The sequence below is a fragment of the Bubalus kerabau genome, chromosome 1 (assembly GCF_029407905.1).
Source record: "Bubalus kerabau isolate K-KA32 ecotype Philippines breed swamp buffalo chromosome 1, PCC_UOA_SB_1v2, whole genome shotgun sequence".
Lineage (NCBI taxonomy): Eukaryota > Metazoa > Chordata > Mammalia > Artiodactyla > Bovidae > Bubalus > Bubalus kerabau.
Window position 1 is genome coordinate 24851610 of NC_073624.1, and position 17061 is coordinate 24868670.

Sequence of the window (17061 nt, forward strand, 5' to 3'; positions counted from 1 at the left end):
GGATAAATTAGGACTGTGAGATTAACAGATACAGGGGAAGGAGAGGGCGGGATGAATTGAGTAAGTAGCATTGACGTATATATACTATCATGTGTAAAACAGACAGCTAGAGGGAAGCTGCTGTGTAACACAGGGAACTCAGCCTGGTGCTCTGTGATGACCTAGAGGGGTGGGAAGCAGATGGGAAGGAGATAGAGGTTCAAGAGAGAGGGGTATATATATATATATGTGTGTGTGTGTATAATGATGACTGATTCAAGTTGTTGTACGGCAGAAACCAACATACATTGTAAAGCAGTTTCCCTCCAATTAAAAAAAAAACCATATACACGCTGCTATATATAAAACAGGATAAACAACAAGGATCTACTGTATGGCATGGGGAACTAGAGTCAATATCTTGTAATAACCTACAATGGAAAAGAATCTAAAAAAGAAAAAAATATATATATATACATATACATATAAAACTGAATCACTTTGTTGTATACCTGAAACTAACCCAAGATTGTAAGCCATCTGTACTTCAACCGAAAAAATTGAAAGCAAAGAAAAAACCTCTCGGGGGAAGGGAGGTGGGATCAGTCACTTTGACCTCTCCTCCTGGAGCCAGTGTATTGTTTCAGGGCTGCTTTGCCCCTTATTTTGAGTGTTTATTGGGATTTCCTCTTTAACGTTTCTCATTGTTCTGAAAGTACAGGATATGACACGGTTCAGTTACTAGAACGGACCTCTATTATTTCTATGACCAGAATGTGAATATCCAAAATACTCCAGACTTAGTAGGAATAGTCAAAAGCCCACAGTCCTTTTGACTGGACCCGCCTGTGCTCACCCTGTTGATCTGACATGAACTCTGTCATCAAGGTGGGTGCTGGCACCAGAGGAAGTTTGAAAAAGAGCCCATATCTGAATTATCCAAGAACACACAGAAGTGTACTTGCGTATGTATGGCTGAATCCCTTAGTTGTCCACCTGAAACTATCACAACATTGTTAATCGGCTATACTCCAATACAAAATAACAAGTTCAAAACAAAACAAAGAAGAACACAGAAGCGCTTTTCCCTTGGGTAAAGAGGGCAGAATTTGCTATGATAATAGCAGCTTGTTGGTTTGAATCCGTTTCCCTTTAGAGGAGCCCCAGAAAAGACCCTGATGCTGGGAAGGATCGAAAGCAAGAGTAGAATGAGATGGAAGATGATGAGATGCTTAGACAGCATCACTGACTCAATGAACATGAGCTTGAGCAAACTCTGGAAGATGTTGAAGGACAGGGAAGCCTAGTGTGTTGCAGTTGATGAGGTTGCAAAGAGTCTGACGCAACTTAGCAACTGAACGACAGAGCCCCAGAAATCTTGTGTGATTTTTGTTGTTGCTGTTCCTGTAACACATTTTAACAAAACTTGGATAACTTTAGACCCTGTATTATATACAGTCCTCTCAATCATTTCCATCTGGGTCCCCTTTCCAGGCCTCTTTGCTCTGCTGTCTCGAACTTTCCAATACAGTCTTCCACCTTCTCCCAGAACTTTTAATTCCATTCCATTCGCCTACGTGAAATCAGCATGAGCCTCAGGGAAGTAAAGTAAATCCTTCTCTCTTTGCTTTTACAGAAAAATCTGTATGGCAGAGGAATTCTGTGCTGGGAAAAGTTGCTTGTTATCATGGAAAATGATGTTTCTGAAAGTCTCTTCTTCAACAAACAAAGGTGTCAGGACTGCAGCAAAGGGTCCCAGGTCCCAGGTCCTAGCCTGTCTAATACTCAGGTGAATTTTGTTTTTTCATAACAGGAGGAGTGTTGCCGGCCAAAACCTAGGCCTTCTCTGCCCACCGAAGCTGAATAAGAAATACAAAGACAGAATTTGGAAGAAATAGAAAGGTGGCTTTAATTCTCAGCCAGCAGAGAGGGGAACACAGTAGGTTCTTGTCTCAAAAACTGTGCCCCACTCCATGAGGAGTCTAGGGCTTCTATAAGAGGAGGGCGCCCGGTCAGGAGTTGGCGATGGGGAACAAAGTTATTAGGATCTTGATTTCTTCCTCTTGCATTGTTTCAATGACAGTCATAGGCTGGCATAGTAATCCAGTAATTGAATCTGGTATTTCGGTGTCTCTGCTGCCTTCTTTCTGATATGTAAAAAGAACTATAAGGGGAAGAGTGTTGTAAGGGTAAACACCAGATACAGGATTTATTTAGCACAGAGTCAAATGAAAGCCTGTCCAACTCTTTGTGATCCCATGGACTATACACATACAGTCCATGGAATTCTCCAGGCCAGAATACTGGAGTGGGTGAAAATGAAAGTGAAGTTGCTCAGTCGGGTCCGACTCTTTGCGACCCCACAGGCTGTAGCCTACTAGGCTCCTCCGTCCATGGGATTTTCCAGGCAAGAGAACTGGAGTGGATTGCCATTTCCTTCTCCAGGGGATCTTTCCAACCCGGGGATCGAACCCAAGTCTCCCGCGTTGCCAGCGGATTATCAGCTGAGCCACAAGGGAAGCCCAAGAATAATCGAGTGGGTAGCCTATCCCTTCTCCAGCAGACCTTCCCACCCAGGAATCCAACCAGGGTCTCCTGGATTGCAGTCGGATTCTTTACCAATTGAGCTATCAAGGAAGCCCATCTGCCTGCAACGCGGGAGACCTGGGTTCAATCCCTGGGTCCAGAAGAGTCCCTGGAGAAGGGAATCGCAACCCACTCCAGTATTCTTGACTGAAAAATCCCATGGATAGAGTAACCTGGCAGGCTGCAGTCCCCGGGGTCGCGGAGAGTCAGACGCGACCTAGCGACTGAAAAAAGAAAAAAAAAAAAAAAAAGGAGGGCTGACTGCAGACCCTGGTCATCAAGTCCTTCTGCTTTTGGCTCAGTTCCACAAGTCCTAACGTTTATATCCATCCTTTTTTTTTTTTTTTTTTTTTAATATATGTCAGTTCAGTTCAGTCACTCAGCCGTGTCCAACTCTGCGACCCCATGAATCGCAGCACGCCAGGCCTCCCTGTCCATCACCAACTCTCGGAGTTCACTCAGACTCACGTCCATTGAGTCGGTGATGCCATCCAGCCATCTCATCCTCTGTTGTCCCCTTCTCCTCCTGCCCCCAATCCCTCCCAGCATCAGAGTCTTTTCCAATGAGTCAACTCTTCGCATGAGGTGGCCAAAGTACTGGAGTTTCAGTTTCAGCATCATTCCCTCCAAAGAAATCCCAGGGCTGATCTCCTTCAGAATGGACTGGTTGGATCTCCATATGTACTTGTCCGTGAAGCCCCGCCTGCCTGGCCGGCTGGGGCAAATCCCGGCCAAACCCTCAGCGGGGCGCCCACAACACGCCGCCGCCGCCGGAGAGAGCTAAAACTACGTTTCCCAGAATCCTGTGTCCGCCGACCCACTTCCGGAGTTCGCGGACGGCATGGCGGCGTCCGTGGAGCACGATTCTCCGGAAAGCATGCAGGCGCCCCAGACGGCGGTGGAGGTGGAAGAAACGAAAACATTTAAAGACCTGGTAAGAGTGGATGATCCCAGTTTCCCTTTGTTCTTCCTGCGCCAGGCGCGGGCAGAGTCCGGTTGCCTTCCATCTAGGCCTGTGGTGTGCGGGAGCAGCCGGGGCCTAGCTCAGATTTCCCCCAGGGTACCCGAGGCTCAGGTTCAGGACGAGGGCCCGCCCTTAACTCCGAGTTTGGGTGGTGGGAAGGAGGCCGGGCCCAGGAGCCCCATTTGCCCATTTCTGCTCCACTTGGTGTGGCAACGCTGTGTTTGTGCAGGATATTGTCCAGTGCGACCTGTCCGATTTGGGTTTAGAATTCCGATGAGCCGGGTTTGAATTCTGACCCATAACTAGATGCAAGTTCTCTCGGTTCCTGACCTTCCACCTCTGTAAATTGAGGATTATGATAAGTATCTTATAGAACTGTGAAGATTAAATGAAGTAACCCACGTAAAGAACTTGTTGGCTTGGTCCCTGGTGAGTGGAGAGTGATGACAGCCTTGAGTTGCTGTCCCAGTACTCAAAATTAAGGAGGAGACTGAGTCAGGTCAGTTCAGTTCAGTCGCTTCGTGGTGTCCAACTCATTGGGACCCCATGGACTGCAGCATGTCAGGCTTCCCTGTCCATCACCAACTCCCGGTGTCTACTCAAACTCATGTCCATTGAGTCGGTGATGCCATCCAACCATCTCATCCTCTGTCGTCCCCTTCTCCTCCCGCCTTCAGTCTTTCCCAGCATCAGGGTCTTTTCCAATGAATCATTTCTTTGCATCAGGTGCCAAAGTATTGGAGTTTCAGCTTCAGTATCAGTTCTTACAATGAGTGTTGAGGACTGATTTCCTTTAGGATGGACTGGTTGGATCTCCTTGAGTCCAAGGGACTCTCAAGAGTCTTCTCCAACACCACAGTACAAAAACATCAATTCTTCGGCTCTCAGCTGTCTTTATAGTCCAACTCTCACATCCATACGTGACTACTGGAAAAACCATAGCTTTGACTAGATGGACCTTTGTTGACAAATTAATGTCTCTGCTTTCTAATATGCTGTCTAGGTTAGTCATAACTTTTCTTCCAAGGAGTAAGCATCTTTTAATTTCATGGCTGCAGTCACCATCCACAATAATACCTTTTGAATCAAAATGTAGGAGATGCACACGTCACTAGCAAGGCTGCCCTGACAGTCGTTTAGTTGTGTGAGAGGCGAGTATATGTTGTTCTTTGCTAAACTGTGTTTTTCTGAATTCTAAGGGTGTAACAGATGTGTTGTGTGAAGCTTGTGACCAGTTGGGATGGACAAAGCCCACAAAGATCCAGATTGAAGCTATTCCTTTGGCCTTACAAGGTAGGTTGAAATTAAATATGTGGTCTGTTTCAGGTTCAGTGTAAAGTTGCACATACTCAGTTAAATACTTACCACATTTGAGAGCTATTGCTTTGCCTACTTCAAGTGAAATAAAGTATGGTCAGTAAAGATAAAAAGTTTGTGGCTTTTTGAAAAATAATTCTGCGGTGTTAACGAGCTTACTTTCTTCAAGGTGGTTTGTTGTCTTTTGTCTTTCCAGCATTTCTTTCTCAGTTTCTTCTGGTTCTTTTCCTTTGCCTTGCAGTGTTAATTCTCGCTTCATCCTTTTTTACCCTCACTGTTAAAACTCTACTAAGATTTCTCATCCAGTCCTGAAGCTTTAATGCTGTCTGCATCAGTGAGTTTCAGCCAGTGCTCATTAGAATCACCTGTGGATCTTTTAAAACTCTAGTGATTTCCGGGCTCCAGCCTAGACCTCCTGAATTGGAATTTCCAGGTGTGGGACCTAGGCATATACAGATATAAAACTTGATGGTTTACTCTGATGTGTCTGCCCCTGGGGGAGCACCACTGGTCTGATGCTCTTGCCTCCCACATCTGTATTTCTAGCCCATATTTTTTTGGATGAACTCCACAAACAAGTTTGTCCAGCTGGTTTTTAGATACTTCTTTCCAGGCTTACTACAGGAATCTCAAGTTCCCTGTATCCAAACCAGAGTCTTTATTTTTCTCACCAGAACTCATTTCTCTGTAGCCTGTATCTCAGTTTATGGCCTTTGACTTTCCCAAGGTAGAAACCTCTGTGCCAGTCAGATTTTCTTTCATTACTTTCTGTCTTTTATTTTTATTTTATTGAAATATAGTTGATTTACAGTGACTGTTCATTTTTGTTTTGTTACTTTCTGTCTCTCACTTCACCTGGCCTCCATTCAGGCTACCATCATAGCTCCCCTCCTATCCTCTCTGAGGTATCATTTTCCTGTGCTTTCCCCATTTTGGCCCTTGAGGTCACTTTAGAGTGTAAGGAAGAGAGTCACGTTCAAGTTGCATCAGGGAAAATTTCTAGGTGAGGAATCCTTAGCAATCAAGTGTGGTGGTCATTACTTGAAGGAAACCTTTCCCCTGGGTGCTGAGACATCGATTCAGTGTCCCAGTCTCTGGTCCAGGCCAAAGATCGCTGCCTTGGGGGCTACAGCGAACCTAGAGACTGGTTTTGGCTTGGGAATTAATTGCCAGATCTTCTCAGTTATGGCTTGATTGGCAATAACAGACCATTCTTAAGGAATCTGGCATTCTTCCCTCAGAAGGAGCAGTATAAACAGTGATTACTGTTAAGCTCCTTGGCTTCTCCTTATGCCATCAGGCCTGGGGTTTATCTTCTTAAAGAGTCATGTCATGTCATGTGTTAGTCTCTCAGTCACGTTTGACTCTTTGTGACCCCCGGACTGTAGCCTGCCAGGTTTCTCTGTCCATGGGATTTTTCCAAGCAAGAGTACTGGAGTGGGTTGCCATTTCCTTCTCCAGGGGATCTTCCCAACCCAGGGATAGAACCCAGGTCTCCCGTATTACAGGCAGCTTCTTCACCATTTGAGTCACCAGGGAAGTCTTAAAGAGTGTTGATACTCAAAGGTCATGATACTCCCTGCCTAAAATCCTTCAGTTCCTCTGTCTTAAAGGAAGACATCCAAACTCCTTAGCATGGCTGTGGGTTTCCTCATTCTTCTCCTTTTTCCCCCCTTGACTTCTGTGTTCTGGCCATGTTGTACTTTTCCCTCTCCTTACTCATCCTGTGTTCTTTAAAGCCTCTTTCCTCACACGAGACTGTCCTTTCTTTGCTGACCTCCAGATTTAATTTGCTTTTCACCTCTGTTAGCCTTTCCTGACTCCTTCCTTTTTCACCCTGTCCTACAGGGACCTATCATATTATTATGTATTGTGTGGATTTTGAGCTTATTCAGGACAGAGACCGTGTCTTCTGTCTGATCAACCTCCTCTTCCCCTCAATTCATCAAATATTTATTCATGGTCTGTGTTGTGCCCAGCATCTAGTCGTATTCCCACCAATATGGGAATGGTGCAGAGAGCATTTCTTTGCTATTATGTATATTCTTTGTCTTCTAGGTCGTGATATCATCGGGCTGGCAGAAACCGGCTCTGGGAAAACCGGCGCCTTTGCTCTGCCCATTCTCAACGCATTGTTGGAGACGCCCCAGCGTCTCTTTGCCTTAGTTCTCACCCCCACTCGGGAGCTGGCCTTTCAGATCTCAGAGCAGTTTGAAGCCCTGGGGTCTTCGATTGGGGTGCAGTGTGGTAAGTGTTGGGAGGAAAGGACTCTTCACAGTTTCTTCACAGGTTGAGCATGAATGTGAAAGGGAATGAAAGGAAGTGTTGTTAATGTAAGTTCACCGACCTAAAGAGCTGATTGGCTATTTTAGCTTCAGGGAAAGTTGTCGTTGTAAGGGAAGAGAAATGAAAGTAGAAATCTGGCATTGGCTTTAAAAGATGTTCAGTGCATTATGGAAACAAAATTAAGGATCTCTTTTTAATATTCTTTTTGTTTCTTTAGCTGTCATTGTAGGTGGAATTGATTCAATGTCCCAATCTCTGGCCCTGGCCAAAAAACCACATATAGTGATAGGTGAGTAACTGACACCGGTAAAAGGTGCTGGTGAGGATGAATTTCAGAAAAATCTACTGATGCTATGTGTAATTTATTTGTGCGGAAAGTGTTCGAAGAGTGACTGTCTGTAACCCTGTTTAATGGTTTTTTGGTTTTTTTTTCTTAAATTTCTGGAATTCCGATTAGGAGGGGGAGGTCACTCCCTTTCTGTCCTTTTTCTTAAACATCTCCTCAACCTTTTTTGTTAGCAACTCCTGGCCGACTGATTGACCACTTGGAAAATACGAAAGGTTTCAACTTAAGAGCCCTCAAGTACTTGGTCATGGATGAAGCAGACCGAATCTTGAATATGGATTTTGAGACAGAGGTGAGCTCTTAACATCTTTCCTCCTCTTGGAACTTCTCAGGTGCCCCGTTTCAAAGTCTGATTCATAGCTCACTTGCTTTTTGGAGCACTTACCATTGCCAGTTAATTTAACATATCTGCTGCTTTTTTATTGAAAGATGGTTGATTTACGATATTATATTGCTTTTAGGAGTGCAACATAGTACTTCAGTATTTCTGTAGATTATGCTCCATATACTCCATTTAAGATTATTACAGAATAATGACTCTGTGTCCCTGAGCTGATACAATATATCCTTGTTGCTTTTAAATTTAATTAATTTTGAAATTGAAGCATTATTGATTTATAGTGTTTCTGGTATATAGCAAAGTGATTCAGTTATACATATATCTACGTGTGTATTTGTGTGTGTGTGTATGTTCTTTTCCCCATTCTATTCCATTATAGTTTCTTACAAGATATTGAAAATAGTTCCCTGTCCTTGTTGTTTATTTACTTTATACATAGTAGTTTGCATCTGCCAATCCCAAACTATTAATTTATCTCCCCCACTTCCTCTTGGTAACCTTAAGTTTGTTTTCTATGTCTGTGAATCTGTTTCATAAATAAATTGATTTATACTGTTTTTTAGATTCCACATGTAAGTGATATCATAGGATATTTGTCTTTGTCTGACTTCACTTTGTATAATAATCTCTAGGTCTGTCCGTGTTTTTGCAGATGGCATTGTTTCATTTTTAATGGCTGAGTACTATTACGCTGTATAATGTACCACCACTTTATCCCTCGTCTGTCGATGGACATTTAGCTTACTTTCATTTCTTGGCTATTGTAAATAGTCTCAGCATCCTCTTCAGAATATAGTCTGACTTTTGAGGGGGAGATAGATTAGGAATTCAGGATTAACATATACAGACTATTATATATAAAATCGGAGAAGGCAATGGCAACCCACTCCAGCACTCTTGCCTGGAAAATCCCATGGATGGAGGAGCCTGGTAGGCTGCAGTCCATGGGGTCGCTAGGAGTCGGACACGACTGAGTAGTTCACTTTCACTTTTCACTTTCATGCATTGGAGAAGGAAATGGCAACCCACTCCAGGGTTCTTGCCTGGAGAATCCCAGGGACAGGGGAGCCTGGTGGGCTGCCGTCTATGGGGTCGCACAGAGTCGGACATGACTGAAGTGACTTAGCAGCAGCAGCAGCATATATAAAATAAACAATAGGACCTACTGTATAGCACATGGAACTGTATTCAGTATTTTGTAATAACCTGTGCTGGGGGGGCTTCTCTGGTGGTTCAGACGATAAAGAATCTGTCTGCAATGCAGGAAATGTGAGTCTGATCCAGGGGTTGGGAATATCCCCTGCAGAGGGGAATGGCAGCCTACTCCAGTATTTTTGCCTGGAGAATTCCATGGACAGAGGAGCCTGGCAGGCTACAGTCTATGGGGTCACAAACAGTCAGACACACGACTAACACACATGCACACATACACATAGTGGAAAAGAATCTGAAAAAGAGTATATATATGTGAATCACTTTGCTGTACACTTGAAATGGTGTAAATCAACTATACTTCAACTAAAAAACAAATAGTAGGGCAAAAAGCATATATATTATATGTAGTCTGACTTTGATTTTAGAGATAAGAAATATCAAAACCAGATTTTCTTTTCCACTTCATTTGATTTCAACTTCTATCTTTTCTTTGACAAGAAATTCTTTGTAACTTACTTAGTTGATTAATGCTTATTCTTTCCTTTTCTCTTAGATTAGCTATACTGTACTGATTTAAAATGTTCTTTTCTCTGATTAGCATTATTTTTTGATAGCATCGGGTGTGCTACCTGATAGTATATATTCAGTAAGTTTTAGCTGAATTGAATCGAAGGTTTGAGTTCCCAAGTCCCCACTGTGATGTATTTAGTTTGTGATCCCTTATCTCCTTCACAAAATACATTTGCAGGTTTCCAATGTAAATGACACGTTGGTATTCTTTGCTCCTTCTGCCTTAGGTTGACAAGATCCTCAAAGTGATTCCCCGAGATCGGAAAACATTCCTCTTCTCTGCCACGATGACCAAGAAGGTGAACTTTTCTAGGACTTCTCTTTTCTTCTTCATGAGAATTGATAAGTAGAAACAGTCCCAGTAACAAGAATAAAAACAGAGCACTTAGGAATCAACGTACTAATCTAGTGTCCTTTCTCCAGGTGCAAAAACTTCAGCGAGCGGCACTGAAGAACCCTGTGAAATGCGCTGTCTCCTCCAAGTACCAGACGGTTGAGAAGTTGCAGCAATATTATCTTTTTATTCCTTCCAAGTTCAAGGTAGAGTGTTTACTCTGATCATTCCTTCCTTTCCCTCTCCTCCTTCACCACAGTGTGTGAAAGTGTCAGCTCTTGATTAGCTAAGTGCTGTTTGTTTTAGAGCTCATGCCATGTTTACATTTATCACTGATAACGCCGAGCATTCCGGGAATTCACAATGTATTAAACCAGAGTAATGAAGTCATGATATAATCCCTTCCTAACCCCATCCTTGAGGTAGTTTTTCTTTGGTCTGCTTTTTATGTGGCTTTTTTGTGGGCAGCGGACCCTAGTCTTGTCCTCTGATGTAAGGGCTTTGCGTGCTTGCTGAGCCCAGATCACCTTGTTCTTGGTGTCAGGCTCTCTGTGTTACTCATGGTTCTCAGAGATGATAATGATAAAGCTGATTAAGGGGTGCAGGGCTGCCAGCTGAGCGTCTGGGTAATTGAGAAAAGCAGCTAGAGGCTTAGTCTTTTATGTAGTTTGTATGCCAGGACTCTGACTTTCTTCCAGGTTCAGTTACATATATTGTTTTGGCTTTGTGACTTAGGATACCTACCTGGTTTATATTCTGAACGAATTGGCTGGGAACTCCTTTATGATATTCTGCAGCACCTGTAACAACACTCAGAGGACAGCTCTGCTACTCCGAAACCTTGGATTCACTGCCATTCCCCTCCACGGACAGATGAGTCAGGTAACTGTTCTTCAGCATCATTAGTGAGAAAGATAAACCTCACGGCAGGAGGTCTCTGCAGTAGCAGCATGTGACACTAATGTGTCCTTCCGTAGTTGTCCTGTGTTATGGGCTTTAAAGTGTTGCTGTCAATGCTGCTTCCTCCTTTTAGGATAGCAGGAGGCTCCAGTTAGAATATTCCACAGGTAGTTGTCTAGTATGGAAGCTGTAGAGTTGATTTATTCAGCATGTGTGCGAGCTAAGTGGCTTCCGTTGTGTCAGACTCTGTGTTACCCCTTGGATTATAGCCTTCCAGGCTCCTCTGTTCATGGGATTCTCCAGGCAAGAGTACTGGAATGGGTTGCCATGCCAGGGGTCCTGGAGGAGGTCTCTTACATCTCCTGCATTGGCAGGCAGGTTCCTTACCACTAGCACCACCGGGGAAGCCTGATTTGTTCAGCCCTTGTGGTAAATTATTTCCCAGTTACCTTTCTGTCATGTTTGATGTTTTATGTTAGTATTTTCTAGTTTTAGTCTTAGACCTTTTTTTTTTTTAATGCTTTCATGTTTCCTTTTGACCTGTGAAGCCCAGTTAGACTGAAGGGGAAACATCATTTAAAAAATTTCTTTCTTGGTTCTTGTATCTATTTAATGTGTCTAGTTTATGTGTCTTGGATTTCCAAGATTCCTTAGATTTTCAAGATGAAAATTCTTTCCATTTCTTTTCATTGTTTCAGAGCAAGCGCCTGGGATCCCTTAATAAATTTAAGGCGAAGGCTCGTTCCATTCTTCTAGCAACTGATGTTGCAAGCCGCGGCTTGGACATACCCCATGTGGATGTAGTGGTTAACTTTGACATTCCTACCCATTCCAAGGTGAGTCTTGTTGCTGACCTGACTTTCTCACCCAAAATATTTTTCTTTTCTTTTTCTTTCTTTTCCTTTCTCCTTCCCGTCTCCTTTCCTTTCTTCCTCTCTAATTCTCTCTCCCCCCTTTCTTTTCTTTTTTTTGAATTGAGGTGTAATTGACATGTAACATTATATTAGTTTAGGTATAAAATGTGTTGATTCAGTATTTGTATATATTGCAAAATGGTCACAGCATCTGTCACCATTCATAGTTGCACTTTTTTTTTTCTTTTGATGAGATCTTCTAAGATATTTTCCCTTAGCAACTTTCAAATGTGCAGTACCGTGTTTTTAACTCTTGTCCACAAGTTGTACATTACATCCCCATGACTTACTTATTTTATAACTGAAATTTGTACCTTTTGACCTCTTTCACCCATTTAACATATACCCATCCCTGCCTCTGGCAACCACCAAACCTGTTGTCTGTATCTGTGAGCTCAGTTTTTTGTTGCTGTTAGATTTCACATATAAGTGAGATCTCTGTATTTGTCCCTGTCTAACTTATTTTACTGAGTCGAATACCTTCAAGGTCTAGACAATGTTGTCACAAACAGGAAGGTGTCATTCATTTATATGGCTGAATAATAGTCCATTGTATCCAAAGTGTATTTCTTTTATCATCTGAGCCATCAGGGAAACCCCCAAAGTGTATTTCTTTCTTTTTTTTTTTAATCAAAGTATATTTCTTAATGTTTTTTGTCTTCCTTTAGTTACAGTCTTGGGGTGTGTGTTTGGGTGTGTATGTGTGTCCTTGGTAAGTATCAGAAATAAGGAAACTCTTGATCCGTTCATTCTCCTCATCTTGCACATGCCTGTGGACGTGTTGTCAGTGAACGTGAAGGAAGGAACCCAGGAGAGGGGCAAGGTGCTCACCATCAGGAGCAGATGTTCCACATGCTGACCTCTGTTGGTCTAACTGATGAGAATGGCAGCTTGTGGTCCTCGGCGATCCCAGGGTTTCTCAGCCTCATTAACACCTCAGGCCGGGAGTTCTCTGTTGTGTGGCTGTCCTCTGCATTGTAGGATGCTTAGCATTCCTGGCCCCTGACCCACAGGTGACTGTGGCCACCAGGTATGTTTCCAGACAGGTCACAGATGCTCCCTGGGGAGGACAAAACTGCCCCCAGTTGAGAACAACTAAAGTGTCTCGACTTTGTATTAAACTGCTGTAGACAAGGTGCTCTCGCGTAGGATTTTCACAGTGATGCTGAGTTTGCAGTGTGTTGTGCCCCTGACTTACAGACAGAAACCATGGTTCAGAGAGGTTCTGGGACTTGCAGACAGTTGTGTTGTGGGTTGGGATGGGGGGATGCAGAGCTGTGACCCAGGTCTACCTCTAGACCCGGGCCGTTTTCCTCTATCTGTGTCCATGGAGGTGTGCTTTGTGGATTCATCTTGCTATAAAAGAAAGGAAAAGGGGGGGTCAGTTTTGTGCTGCGAGGAGAATTTAAAAAGTGAGGCAGATATAGCTCAATGGATTGCCAGTCTGTTTCTCCACATTCCGGGACAGATCTGTTTTCTTTCAAAGGTTGGCAGGAAGACTTTACATACACAGTTTTTAATTCATATTCCAGCTGACTCAGAGTTACTTGCCCATTGTGTTTCAGGATTACATCCATCGAGTAGGTCGGACGGCTCGAGCTGGGCGCTCTGGAAAGGCTATTACCTTTGTCACACAGTAAGTGACCCGACTTCAGGGCAGAGCAATGTAGAGAAGGAAGCAGAACCCTGAAAAAAAAAAAAAAGAGGAAAAAAAAAAGAAGCAGAACCCTGGGGCCAACTCACTTGGAACCTGACTTCACCTTTTACTGTAATAGGCACTAAGCCTTCCTCATCCCACCTTCATCATTTGTAAAATGGAAATAGTAATACCAACCTTGAAGGGTTTTAATGAAGACTGAAGACGTATATGTAACGAGCATATACTGCGTGTGTGTAGCGGAGTCCTTGGTGTATAAAAGCACATACACCAAAACCCTGTTCTTTTAATGTCTGGAGCCAGAGAACAGTGACCATTCCCTCAGCTCACCATATTACAGTAACTGTTCTTCTGATTTTGTTTTTAAAGGAACAAACAGCCACGTGTCCTAGGCTTTTCGGGAGTCAGGGATGTGGTGGGTGGTTTTCTGCTGGGCTCTGCACAGCAGGTTGCATTTAATCAATATTCTGAAAAGGAATAATAGGTTTGATATTACTGAAAACCATGGCTCCTGTTGTGTCATCGTTTTGGGATGAACAGATGGACGTGTACGTTGTCAGCCAGCCAGAGCCGTGTCAACTTTCCTTCCTCAGGTACGACGTGGAGCTCTTCCAGCGCATAGAGCACTTGATTGGGAAGAAACTGCCTGTCTTTCCAACCCAGGACGACGAAGTCATGATGCTGACAGAACGCGTGACTGAGGCCCAGAGGTTTGCCCGAATGGTGTGCAACTCGTTCATTTGTTTATTTTTGGCTGCGCTGGGTTTTCAGTGTTGAAAAACAGGCTTTCTCTAGTTGCACCGAGCCCAGTCTACTCTCTAGTTGCAATATGAGGGCTTCTTATTGTGGCGGCTTCTCTTGTTGCTGAGCGTGGGCTCTGTGGTGCGCGAGCCTCCGTAGTTGTGATGCATGGGCTCTAGAGCACAGGTTCAGTAGTCGTGGTGCAGAGGGTTAGTTGCTCTGAGACTTGTGGGATCTTCCCGGACCAGGATCTAAACCATGTCTCCTGCATTGGCAGGCAGATTCTTTACCATGGAGCCACCAGGGAAACCCCTGCAATGCCTTTTCTCACTAGCTTCTATGCAACTTAACTGCACGCAAGACACTTTATCGTGTTAATCCTCAATAAACGGTATAATTTTATTCCAAGTGTAAGATGAGTATGCTAAAACATAGAGATGCAGGCAGTTTGCTTTTGACCCTGTAACTAAATGGTCAAATCAGGGTTTGGACTCAGTCTGATCACAGTGACTACATTCATTCCCAGCCACCGTCTGTGGTGGCAGGAACGGTGAGGCAGGAAAACCTTTGAACTTGAGAAGACGCAGCTGTGAGTCTGCACAAGGTGTCTGGCCTCTCAGAGTCGGTCCCTCACCTGTAGATGAGGAAGAGTAAGTTACCTTGGAGACGTGGTTTATGAGCATCAGGTAAGTCGGGTGGACAGTGTAGTTCCTGAGAGCAGCTGTAGGGGGAGCAGTGGAGACAGAAGGGTCTAAAGGAGAATGCTTGCCAGTCCCGTTATCCCAGGAGTGCTGCTCTGAGGGGTGAAGAGACTTAGTGCATGGGGCGCTTTCTGAGTAGCTGAGGTATGGGCTTGTTTTTCTGCCCATATGGAAGTCTTGGTGTTTTTGTTTATAAAAAATTTGATGTGTGTTGGAAAACATTTTTTAGAAAATACAGAAAGGATTAAAATAGTGAAATACATAAGCCACTCCCCACAGAAAACCATTGATTACATTTGGCTGTTTTTCTTTAGCCATAATGAGACTTTTTCCAATTTGTATATGACTTTATCTAAATGTGTATTGTTTTTTCTGTTTCAACTAATCTAGATTCATGTGATCACGTTTTTTTCTTTTTCTTTCACATTTTAAACTCTATTCAAAAATCTTCATCTAGGCTGCATGTTAGCGCTCATTTGATTCAGTTACCAAACTTGCCTAAACATAGCGGCAGGACTGATTTCTTAGAGTCACTGAAAGTTCCTTCACTACCTTCTGAATTGGCAAGGGAAGTCAGATTATGTGTTCTAGACAATTAGTGGTCTGAGGAGGATGAATTCAGTTTTTTAAAAACAGCACCACTTGTAGGTTTTAGAGACTGTTACCTTAGATGCTAGCTTCTTAAAATTCTCATGCCATCCCTTCTTAATGATTCTATTATGAATATAGAACGTGCTTTCCATTGATATGTGTTCATGCTTTTCCCAATTTTATATATTTTAGTTAATAACTGTGTTGAGCATCCTACTATGTACAGCTTTGCACACTTGTTTCCTTAGAATAAATTCCTAGAAGTAGAATCAATTGTTGAGTGGAGAACACACAGTTCAAATTCATACAGAATGCCCAGTTGCTCTCCAGGAAAGCTATAGCAGCTTACACGATGCATGTGACATTGTATGTGGGACAGTGTCTGTGTCTCCCCACTGCCCTGACCGGTTCTAGGTATTACCGTTCTCTTAAATCTTTGCTAGTCTGCCATATGAAAATAGTAGCTCCCTGTTTTCATTTTTTTATCTTTGATGACAGTTTTGTATATTGGGATTTTGGTTTTATTTCTTTGCTAATGTGAGGTGTTAGGGAATTACTTAGGGTTTGTTTGTTTGTTTTAAATAAATGAATTCTCTTAATTTATCAAGATTTTATTTATCTAGCTTGCCAGCTACACCAGGTTTCTTAGTTGCAGCATGTGAGGTCTATTAATAGTTCCCTGACCAGGGATCCAACTGAGCCTGCTGCATTGGAAGCAGGGGCTCTTAGCCACTGGACCGCCAGGGAAGCAGAGGGCTTGACTTGATGGAGCGGAGACCAGGGTGTGTTCCCCTCAGTGACAGTAGTTCACGATCAAGCCCGTCCTTTCTGTTTGTTGCAGGAGTTAAGGGAGCACGGAGAGAAGAAGAAGCGCTCACGGGAGGATGCTGGGGACAATGATGACACGGAGGGTGCGATCGGTGTCAGGAACAAGGTGGCTGGAGGAAAAATGAAGAAACGGAAAGGCCATTAATGTCTTTTATAAAGACTTGATTTCTGCCTTCTGTTCTGTGGAGAGGATTGAAGGAGAGAACGGGACCTCTTCCTCAGGCCAGTCTGTCAGCACGTGTCCAGACGGCCCGGCTCCTCCAGTACTGGGCCCCCGTCCGTGTGTTCGAGCATTGTTGCTGTGGGACGTTGTCACAGAGCTGATGTCGAGACTCGGACTGGCCTTCCACTGTGGTTACTCGTTCCTGACATGAGGAGCACGTGCTGTCCTGTCCCTTCACACAGACCTGTGCTTTTTTCAGCTGCAAATCAAGGACTGGGCTAATGAAGCCCTCAGCTTGTAATTGTGAAGGAAAGGGATGTTTATATCTAAAAACTGGTACTTAAGCAGTCTCAGCTTGTGTTTCATGACTCTGAATGGGAAATAAATTTAAATATTATTATAAAAAAAGTTCAGACTCCTTCAAGACCTTTTTGTGGTAAAGACTTCATAGGAGAAGACTTTGCTGTGCGTGGATTTCTCTGGTTGCGGCTAGCGTGGACTGCTCTTTGTTGCGGTGCTCAGCTTTCTCGTTGCGGTGGCCTTGCCTGTTGTGGAGCACGGGCTCGAGGTGCCCAGCTTCAGTAGTTTCACCTCACGGGCTCAGTAGTTGTGGCACACGGGCTTAGTTGCTCTAAGGCATGTGGAGTCTTCCCGGACCAGGGATCAAACCTGTGTCCCCTGCATTGGCA

At 43.7% G+C, this 17061-nt stretch overlaps 1 protein-coding gene across 2 annotated transcripts; it reads left to right on the top strand.

Annotated features, from left to right (window-relative positions):
• Positions 1-3343: 3343 nt before the first annotated feature.
• Positions 3344-16780, top strand: DDX47 (DEAD-box helicase 47). 2 transcript variants are annotated; one of them, XM_055570693.1, is made up of 12 exons: positions 3344-3499; positions 4729-4822; positions 6905-7093; positions 7350-7421; positions 7652-7770; positions 9771-9842; positions 9967-10083; positions 10613-10759; positions 11476-11613; positions 13257-13327; positions 13942-14058; positions 16223-16339. In XM_055570693.1, exons 1-12 carry the CDS (start codon positions 3407-3409, stop codon positions 16227-16229), a joined length of 1236 nt encoding a protein of 411 aa, XP_055426668.1. In that variant the 5' UTR covers positions 3344-3406; the 3' UTR covers positions 16230-16339. The 2 variants fall into 2 exon arrangements, with proteins under 2 accessions (XP_055426668.1, XP_055426660.1); XM_055570685.1 differs by having other exon boundaries at positions 3345-3499; positions 13942-14071; positions 16223-16780.
• Positions 16781-17061: the final 281 nt, after the last annotated feature.